Source organism: Artemia sp. Qi Xiang Cuo, chromosome 18, assembly GCF_049724085.1.
Source record: "Artemia sp. Qi Xiang Cuo chromosome 18, ASM4972408v1, whole genome shotgun sequence".
In the NCBI taxonomy this organism is placed as follows: Eukaryota; Metazoa; Arthropoda; class Branchiopoda; order Anostraca; family Artemiidae; genus Artemia; species Artemia sp. Qi Xiang Cuo.
Genome location: NC_142811.1, coordinates 15929098 through 15940290, shown reverse-complemented (window position 1 = coordinate 15940290; position 11193 = coordinate 15929098). Strand labels below are relative to the sequence as shown.

The following is an 11193-nucleotide window of genomic DNA, read 5'->3' as shown; positions in this document are numbered from 1 at the left end:
TACATCACCCAATTTAAAAGTCTCTCTCGTCTCGGCGATACTTCATGTACGAACGCAACATGTTATAAGCTCTGTTGCTTTGACAGTGAAAACTAAGATCTAGTGGAAATAATATCAAACAACTTGTTCCTGATACAATCACCAATCAGCGCCATATTGCCACGGGTTGTCGCACCTTCACTGACAATTCATCTATCAATGGTGCTATTCCTTCAAAACTGCCATTAACATTTGTAAAAAGTGCTAGTGCTATAGGATCATGGAGAAGTTGCAAACATGAACTTGAAATGTACGGATTTTAATCTCTTGCGTGTAAAGTAAATGGAAATCCACTCTATAATTTATCCTTTGATAAACCCAGGAAACTGCATTAGTTGACAATGCAATCCTCAGATCGAGATTCACAATTATTTGAAAAAGGTATAGCTGATACAATGTTTGCAAAAACTCATGGTATCACTGTATTGGACTTGTCTGGCACTCAAGATATGAGTATTGTACGAACGGGGAGTGTACGTTTAGAGTGCACCTTTGCCAAGCCATTAGCTGAAAACATTGCATTAATCTCATTAAATCAATTTGAAACTTTCTGGGAAATCACTCCTGAAGGCAGTGTTCTACTAGACCTCAAACCATGAACACAAATCAAACAGTCAGCGTATTTAATATGTATCCGTGCATGTCCAAGTACAAATCCTATTGTATACCATCGAATTCCTTGAAAAAACACACAGTGTTAACAATACCCTTATCATTGTTAATAGCAGTCCATTGACTGTAGTGATAGGTCATTGGCTATGCATCTTTCAAATAGCGACGAATATGGAATTTTTTTATTCTCTTGGCCTACCATATGCATTCTACACTCCGTGCATAAACAACTTTATTGAAAGTAGTGGAAAAACTTTTATTCAAAACTCGAAGAGTGTGCAGGATTTAACGACTAAAAGCTGTGGCATTCATGCTCTCCTATATTTCATTCTCAGATGTCGTGGCTATACTTACAATGAATTTCTCTACATTTACGTAGCCAATCCTCGCCTGAAAGACTTCCTAGTGGAAAATATACTTTCATACCTGTATAATTTTGATTTTAGTGCCCTAGGAATAAAATGTGCTATAATTGTTTGCAAATCTGTTTATTAATAATATATATATATATATATATATATATATATATATATATATATATATATATATATATATATATATATATATATATATATATATATATATATATATATATATATATATATATATATATATATATATATATATATATATATATATATATATATATATATATATATATATATATATATATATATATATATATATATATATATATATATATATATATATATATATATATATATATATATATATATATATATATATATATATATATATATATATATATATATATATATATATATATATATATATATATATATATATATATATGTGTGTTTGTAAAAAAAAAAAACAAAAAATAAAAGAAATCTAACGAAACAAAAAAATAAAAAAAAAAAAAAAAAAAAGAAAAACTAAAAAAAAAAAAAAAAATTTAAAAAAAAAAAAAAAATATATATATATATATATATATATATATATATATATATATATATATATATATATATATATATATATATATATATATATATATATATATATATATATATATATATATATATATATATATAAATATATGTAAAAAAAAAAAAAAAAAGTAACTTTTTTCTCCTCTTTAGATTTTTTCTTCTACGTATAGGTAGCGGTCGAGAACAACTAATGGTGGCAGGTAATCTGAATTCTCTGTATATTCATCATGAATTTCAAGGCCAGGGTCACATTTTCTACAGTACAATGTAACTTCACTGTTATTGTATCTCTTTGTGAAGTAAATGATATTATAGAGTCACAATTCTCTTCCAGACAGGAATTACAGTCTTTAATTTGTACTGCATATCCTCTATGCAATTTACACGGATTGCATAACCTACACTTTTCGTCATATTCGTCCATAACTGTACAATTCTCATATGATGACCTGCTGCCCATTCTATACCTGCATGGTGGACATGTATAGAACGTTTTTCTCTCAGCTTCTTGTTGAATCTCTCAGTGCCAAAATGAAACTAACTTACGATCGATAAAGAAAATGTTCTTTTCTAGTTTCAGAGAGAGAGGAGTATTCGGGTGACATCACAAAACCTGTTTGGAAAGGATCTTGTAAATTTTCGATTTATTTATTGTTCTCATGAAAAAATGATTTGGATAAAGTCTTAAATTTCTAAGGTAGTGTTCAAAAGCAAATCCACAATATTATTTTTTTTCAAGTAATATGTCAATAAATTGTGTAAATGTGTTTGAGCCACAACGTAAAAGTTTCATACAATACTCCAAAGACAGAGAATCATTTCTCATTATATTGTTAAGTATGCTTTGAGAAAATATTTTCTTAAAGAGATAACTCCAGAATATCACAACCTAGAATCAAACATTTTTCCAAAATCACAAGATTCTGCTTGATTTTTGTTTCGCAAATCTATCAATTTTCATTCCTAACACTCTCACAGCTGACTTCAGACTTAGTAAGATTCTTTCTACTTCAAGAATATTCCTAGAGAAATGGTAAGCTACTAAAAAAATGTCTAACAAGAAAATATTTTCGATTTAGAAACATTTTTATTACATAGATACAACAACAATATATCACTTATATACTGATTCAATTTATTGTCCTCTATATATTTCACTATTTCATTTAAAGTAGCTTCAAGTCTATGTGTCTGCATTTTATTATGTTTTGCTACAAAACAAAAACGCTCCTCCAATTTGAATGAGTTCAATGATATCACATATCTTGCATACATAGGCTATCATCCCACTTTAGGCTTAGTCGAGACCCTCTTGTAATTTCTACTGCTATGTTTGATACTCTTGTCTTTGTATCATTCTTGTTACCAGCTCCACTATCAACTTCTAATAGTGTAAACAAACTACTCATTTTTGCCAATATATATCTTGTCAAATAAAAAACTTTACGATGAATAGTATATTCAGACTGTTTGCTTTCTCTTTCTGAATTCTATTCTCTTACTAATATAAATTACGTTGAAAATCCAGCCTTATATTGGACCTGATTGCTATGAATGGTTACTGGGGCCTCATGGTTATAGTATCATGTAAGCAGGTAATTTCTCTAGTTTGAGGCTATGACCTTTAGAACCCTCAGGTGTGACTTCAGGAGTGTGGGCAATCTTTAGAGCCAAAATAAGGGTGTTCGTCTGTATTGTATAGCTATTCAAATGGCCTGAAAGGTCTTCGAAGCTGGAGATATGGGAGAACCTGGTTAAAGGATTGAGATCAATCCTATTCACTTTACGAGGCAGTTAGACCTGACTGGGTAGGGGGTGGGGGTCAGAAAGTCACGAATGATAATCATTTCCCTCAGTCAACAACTATTTGACCAGTTGCGATCATCTTAACATGGTCTAGCCTTTCCAAACAATGGTCTCTGGGAGATACTCTCTCCCATTTAGCCTATTCTTACCCTGTGTTGGTATCAACATTTTCCCTTTCAAGACTGTCCTAGGGAGTGACATCCAGAATAATTTACTTCACGTTTCCTGAGATTCCCACACAATTCCCTTGTATCCCATTCATTCCTGCAACACTTTTATTTTTTGCTTCAACTAAATTTGAACTATTCTAAGGGGAAAGTTTTGTTTTAACTCAGATGTTGATTTCTTTCCAGCGATGGAGGTTGGTGTTTTCGTTTTGCTGGTAGGCTGTTGGGTATATGATTTTAGCCTCAGGCAAAGCTTGACAAAACCATCACTAATAATGAAGATTCCCTTCTTCAAAATTCCAAACCTGGTTGTAATAGCTATACAGTCCTTTATCCCGATTGGTCTATACTGGAAACGTGCTAAATGGCAGGGGACCCTGTGGCCAAGCTGTTCTGTGGGTGCAGTATGGACATCGGCAAGAGATGAAAAACTAGACAGTTTTTTATTTGAGGTTTTTTTTTTAGTTTGTGCTTTCTTCTTATCCTTGAAGATTCTGACCATTGGGGCATTATAGTGTCCATTTATTTTAAGTCGAAGGTGTTGGACCCCTGGCCTTAATTATCATAAAAAAACTTTTTTTGCTATATATAAAGTGCTTTCAGCCGCACTTTAAAGGTGTTCATTTTTCTTTGGGTCATATTGTAAAGATAGCTCAGCTTTGCTTTAATCAATTCACAATGCCAAAGCCTGATATTCAAAGCATATGAATTGATAAATGTGGTTAATATTTGATCATTCACTGTACCTCTTCCCGGATTGGTAGGCGTATCATTGGCCCGTGAAAGAGGCGAGTTTAATTGTTTTGTGGTTATATTTTTGTTCATATAGCAGTTAGAATTTTGAGTTCAAATTCAACTTTTTGGTGTGTCACAATCTGGTGAATGAAAGTGAGATATTTTCTAGCCCTCTTCTGGTTATTCCCTAACCCTAGGTTGTGGAAAGGAGTTTCAGCTGAGTTCTTATTATATGTTGGGGCGTGGGACCTACATTTAAGAATCTTTGGAGATACCCCCCGACACACACACATACACCCATCAACACTTAAGCTTTAAGTAGACCATTTTCCCGGCAAAAAAGATCTACGAAACCTTTCTACCAATAGCTAGTGAAAAGCAATGTAATGCTCTACAGCTGTTAGCATTGGTGGATAAGTATACAGCAATACTGTTTATAATAAGTATTATTTTCTTGTGAACTAAAAATAGGTATAGGGGCATATTAGTCATTGAACCATTAGCAGCGTGGCCAGTGAAACTGATTGACACTCTCAGAATACTTCTTGATAGCATTTTTGCCGTATATGGGCCAACATTGTTACCTTACGACATATAATTGGTTTCCTGTGGTGAATCTTATTGCAACTTAAAAGGTCGCAAAAACTTGTGTTTGAATTAAAAAAAAAACTGTATTCAAAAAAATAATGTGTGGATATTCTCCAACCACTGGTTTTGTACATTAAAAGCCTGAGAGATGACAAAAAATGAAATGAAAAAAGAAAATGAAAAGATGAGAAAAGGAAACAAAAGTAGTCGTAAAAAAACAGAAAAACATTATACAAATTATACAAGAACATAAGAAAAGAAAACCTCCATTTATGAAAAATACACTTATTATAAAAATGGTCACGAGTCACTCGCGTTATCATACATTCTTGGTCCATTTTCTTTCTTTCTTCTTTTGGTTTCTATTGATCTGCTTGTAACATATTTTGGTATTGAGCTTAACTATAAAAAAAAGTATTAGCATGAGAAGACATTTAAGTATAAACAGACAATATACCCTGACTCAACAATATCCTAGATGTTTTATTTTCAAGGCGTCGGGACAAGCAGGCATCTCTTTACGTGCCTGTAGGACAAGCTTCTTGGAACCCAAATTTCCACGTGACTGTTTTACGGCTTTCTTATTATCCTTAAATATCGTAGGTAGCGCAGTAGCACTACCTAAGTAAGAAGCAAAGTGAGCTCTATGCATTTTTTTCTTTTCCCCAGGCCACTTCGTATGAAAGAAATTGTTGTAGAAACTTCGGAGGTGGCTGATTCGATTCGAAATTGAAAGTTATAATGCCCTTGTTAAGTGTCAAAAGTTATTGGAGAGATGATCCTGTCTTCTTTAGAGATGATCATCTTCATCTCTTCTTTAGATGATCCTCTCCCTCCACAAGAATCAAAACTTTGAGATAACCTTTGTTCAAAAATAGTTGAAATATCCAATAACTATGCCTCTGGGACAACATCACCCCCACATCCTCCAAGAGTCTTAGAGGATGTGGGGGTGTTGTCGTCCCAGAGGCCCAGAGGCACCCTTGTCTTGGAACAAGACAAATGTCTAAATTATGCAATTTACTCGTTGTTCACAAATTCAATTTATCATAAGCAGCGCAATAGCGCTGCCTAAGTAAAAAGCGATGTGGGCTCAATGTATTATTGGTTTATTTATTTTGTTTTTTTTTTATACCAGGGCACTTAGTATCCAAGGAGTTGTCGTAGAAACTTCGAAAATGACTCATTCAATTGGAAATTGAAGGGGCTCGAGCCCTTTTTAATAGTCAATAGCCCACCCCCTCCCCCCACACACAGAAAAACACACCTCGTATTTTCCCAAAATGTATCTAATAGAAAATTTGAGATGGCCATTTTTTGTCATAGAAACTCGAAAGAGCTCATTCGACTGGAAATTGAAAGGGCTAGTACTTCCATTTGTTGTCTTAGAAACTTCGAAGAGAGCTCATTTGAATAGAAATTGAAAGGTCTAGTGCCTTTTTTAATAGTCGAAAGGGATTGGAGGGCAACTAACCCCCCCCCCCCTCACGCCCACCAATTCCCCAAAAACATCCAATCAAAATTTTGCGACAGCCATTCTGTTCAACGTAATTGAAAAGTCCGGATATTACATCTTTTATGATTACAACCCCCACCCGCCCCCAGAGCCCTCAAGACGAGGGTTGCAAGTTATGCACTGGGGGCATATAGGGTATTTATAGAAAGGGTGATCGTATAAACTTCGGAGGGGCTCATTGGATCGGTAATCGGAAGTTCTACGGCCCTTTTTAAGATTCAGAGTGATCGGAGGGTGGATACCCCCCCCCACACACACACACACACTTAGTGTTTTTACGAAATGCATCTAATAGAAATTTTGAGATGGCCATTTGTTGTCGTATAAACTTCGAAAACAGCTCAATCGGTTGGAAATTGAAAGAGCCAGTGCCCTTTTTAATAGCCAAAAGTGATTGGAGGGCAATTAAACCCCCTCACACGCCCAACATTTCCCCAAACACATTCAATCAAATATTTAATATAACCATTTTGTTCAACGGAATTGAAAAGTCCGGAAATTATATCTTTGAGGATGACAACCCGCCGCCACAGCCCTCAGGGCAAGGGTTGTAAGCTATACCTTGGGGGCATATAAGGTGCATTTAGAAAGGTGATCGTATAAAATCCGCAAGGGGCTCATTAGATTGGTAAATGGATGTTTTTCCACTTATTTTCCCGAAATGCATCTGATAGAAATTTTGAGATGCTCATTTGTTGTTGTAGAAACTTCGAAAACAGCTCATAAGATTTAATATCGAATGGGCCAGTGCCCTTTTTAATAGTCGAAAGAGATTGGAGGGCAACTAACGCCCCTCCCACCTTTTCCCCAGATCCCTCTAATCAAAATTTTGAAATAGCCATTTTGTTCAACGTAATTGAAAAGTTTGGTAATTATGTCTTTGAGGATGACAAAACCCCCCCGCAGCCCTCAGGGCAAGGGTTGCAAGTTATGCCCTGGGGGTATATAAGGTATATATAGAAAGGGTGATCGTACAAACTTCGGAGAGGGCTTGTTGGATTGGTATTTTTAAGTTTTATTGCCCATTTTAAGATTCATAATGATCAAAGGGTTGATAACCCCCCCCCCACACACACACCTCGTATTTTCCAGAAATGCATCTAATTGAAATTTTGATATGGCCATTTGTTGTCTTAGAAACTTCGAAAACAGCTCATTCGGTTTGAAATTGAAAGGGCCAGTGCCCTTTTTAATAGTCGAAAGTTATTGGAGGGCGACTAACCACCCTACCACTCCCACCATTTCCCCGAACACATCCAATCAAACTTTTTAGATAACTTTTTGTTTAACGTAATTGAAAGGTCCGGAAATTATATTTTTAAGGATGAACCCCCCCCCCCCCGAGCCCTCAGGGCAAGGGCTGTAAGCTATTGCCCTTTTCGGATTATTTAAGTGGTAATCAGAATTTCTAGTGCCTTTCATGAGATTCAGAGTGATTAGAGGGTGAATACCCCTTCCCCCCACCCCTCCTATTTTCACGAAATGTAAGTGATAGAAATTTTTATATCGCCATTAGTTGTCGTAGAAACTTCGAAAAGGCTCATTCGATTGGAAATTGAAAGGGCAAGTGCCCTTTCTATTAATGAAAAGTGACTGGAGAGCAAGAAGCCCCCCCCCCCCTACGTCTATCAGTTCATAAAACATATCTAATCAAAATTTTGAGATAGCCATTTTGTTCACCATAGTTGAAAGATCTGAAAATTGTGTCTTGGGGACATAATTTCCCATACCTTCCCATACCAACCCCCATACCTTCTCAAGACCAGAACATAACTTGCACTTTGCTGAAAAAAATGGCTGTTGGTTGTAAGTTTAGCGTACATATACTGATATATATCCCTTAAAGTGTTAATAAATTTTATTATTAAACTTTAAAAAGTTAAAACATTTTAAACTTAGTTTGTCTATTTAAATCATCCAATAACCTACAGTAACCGAGTCAAACTCAAAATGAACAAAAATTAATTTGAGTAGGGCTGACAACCCCCATGCCTCCTCAAGACCAGAACATAATTTGCACTTTACTGAAAACAAAATATATTTAAAGTGTTTTCACTTTGTTTTTACTTGTTTAAAGCGTTTTTACTAGGTATATGTATTCCTGAATTATGTGAATTATGATGTATTCCTGAATTATTCCTGAATTATATGTATTTCTGAATTATGTCAGGAGCGTTTTAATGGCATTGAGGTAAAATTTTCTCGGAAAGTTGAAGGTGATGTTGAACTAGACCAAAAGACACTGTTTACAACCTGGGTGCCACAAGGTCGTATCTGAAATATCTCAGAAATAGCTAAGGGAATTACATTGAAACTTTCAGAGAATATTTAGGGAGATGTATAGTTAAATCAAAAGACACTATGTACATCTCTGGTTATCAAAAGGGCGTATCACTTGTATTTAAAGAACAGCTAAGGGTGTTGAGGTGAACCTTTCAGGGAATGCTGAATCAAACCAAAAGGGAATATGTGGATTAAGGGTGTCAAAACGGCGCATATGCAATACCTCAGAAGTGTCCAAGGGAATCACGTTGGAACTTTCAGGGAATGTATTAGGGCATGTTGATCTAAGTCAAAAGACATTATATGCACTGATGTTATCAACAGGACGTACTTTTAATGTCTTAGGAGTGTCTAAGGGTATGAAGTAGAAACTTTTGGGGAATTTTGAACTAAATCAAAAGACTCTATGTTCATCCAGGATGTCAAAAGGTTGCACTTGCAATATCTCAGGAACGCCTATGGGTATCAAGTTAAAAATTTCAGGGAACATTTAGAGGCATGAAGAACTAACCCAAATGACACTACGTCCCTCCATATTATTAAAAGGGCATATCTTTAATGTCTTAAGAATGGCCAAGAATATCAACTATTGACTTTCAGGGATTCCATAGGGGGCTCTGAACTGATTCAAAAGTCGCTACGTTCATCTAGGATATGCTTTCCTCGGGCAGCTTTTTGCTACGAGGAGTCTTAAGCTTCAGTACCGTTTCAAGCCCAACAAACTATAAAAGGCACAAGAACAGAGACTTCCTAAAGTCATTGTGTCTCCTTTTGTGTTGGTAGTTATCTGTCAACAAAACCCAGCAAATACTTGGTATTTCTGTAATAACAGGTTACTTTACCTGCATTGCTCTTCCAACAACTCATTATTCATATCTTCCAATAGCTGAATTATGTCAGGAGCGTTTTAATGGCATTGAGGTAAAATTTTCTCGGAAAGTTGAAGGTGATGTTGAACTAGACCAAAAGACACTGTTTGCAACCTGGGTGCCACAAGGTCGTATCTGAAATATCTCAGAAATAGCTAAGGGAATTACATTGAAACTTTCAGAGAATGTTTAGGGAGATGTATAGCTAAATCAAAAGACACTATGTACATCCCTGGTTATCAAAAGGGCGTATCACTGATATTTAAAGAACAGCTAAGGGTGTTGAGGTGAAACTTTCAGGGAATGCTGAATCAAACCAAAAGGGAATATGTGGATTAAGGGTGTCAAAACGGCGCATATGCAATACCTCAGAAGTGTCCAAGGGAATCATGTTGGAACTTTCAGGGAATGTATTAGAGCATATTGATCTAAGTCAAAAGACATTATATGCACTGATGTTATCAACAGGACGTACTTTTAATGTCTTAGGAGTGTCTAAGGGTATGAAGTAGAAACTTTTGGGGAATTTTGAACTAAATCAAAAGACTCTATGTTCATCCAGGATGTCAAAAGGTTGCACTTGCAATATCTCAGGAACGCCTATGGGTATCAAGTTAAAAATTTCAGTTAACATTTAGAGGCATGAAGAACTAACCCAAATGACACTACGTCCCTCCATATTATGAAAAGGGCATATCTTTAATGTCTTAAGAATGGCCAAGAATATCAACTATTGACTTTCAGGGATTCAATAGGGGGTTCTGAACTGATTCAAAAGTCGCTACGTTCATCTAGGATATGCTTTCCTCGGGCAGCTTTTTGCTACGCGGAGTCTTAAGCTTCAGTACCATTTCAAGCCCAACAAACTATAAAAGGCACAAGAACAGATGCTTCCTAAAGTCATTGTGTCTCCTTTTGTGTTGGTAGTTATCTGTCAACAAAACCCAGCAAATACTTGCTATTTCTGTAATAACAGGTTACTTTACCTGCATTGCTCTTCCAACAACTCATTATTCATATCTTCCAATAGCTGAATTATGTCAAGAGCGTTTTAATGGCATTGAGGTAAAATTTTCTCGGAAAGTTGAAGGTGATGTTGAACTAGACCAAAAGACACTGTTTGCAACCTGGGTGCCACAAGGTCGTATCTGAAATATCTCAGAAATAGCTATGGGTATTACATTGAAACTTTCATAGAATGTTTAGGGAGATGTATAGCTAAATCAAAAGACACTATGTGCATCCCTGGTTATCAAAAGGGCGTATCACTGATATTTAAAGAACAGCTAAGGGTGTTGAGGTGAAACTTTCAGGGAATGCCGAATCAAACCAAAAGGGAATTTGTGGATTAAGGGTGTCAAAACGGCGCATATGCAATACCTCAGAAGTGTCCAAGGGAATCATGTTGGAACTTTCGGGGAATGTATTAGAGCATGCTGATCTAAGTCAAAAGACATTATATGCACTGATGTTATCAAGAGGACGTACTTTTAATGTCTTAGGAATGTCTAAGGGTATGAAGTAGAAACTTTTGGGGAATTTTGAACTCAATCAAAAGACTCTATGTTCATCCAGGATGTAAAAAGGTTGCACTTGCAATATCTCAGGAACGCCTATAGGTATCAAGT

At 35.5% G+C, this 11193-nt stretch overlaps 1 protein-coding gene across 1 annotated transcript in view; it reads right to left on the bottom strand.

Annotated features, from left to right (window-relative positions):
- Positions 1–5059: 5059 nt before the first annotated feature.
- The window catches only part of DZIP1 (DAZ interacting zinc finger protein 1), a 197446-nt gene continuing 191312 nt past the window's right edge, over positions 5060–11193 (bottom strand). Inside the window, exon 11 of the mRNA XM_089104600.1 lies at positions 5060–5299. Within this exon, the coding sequence (XP_088960726.1) occupies positions 5198–5299 (102 nt within the window). The 3' untranslated portion in view covers positions 5060–5197. The remainder of the gene's footprint in view (positions 5300–11193) is intronic.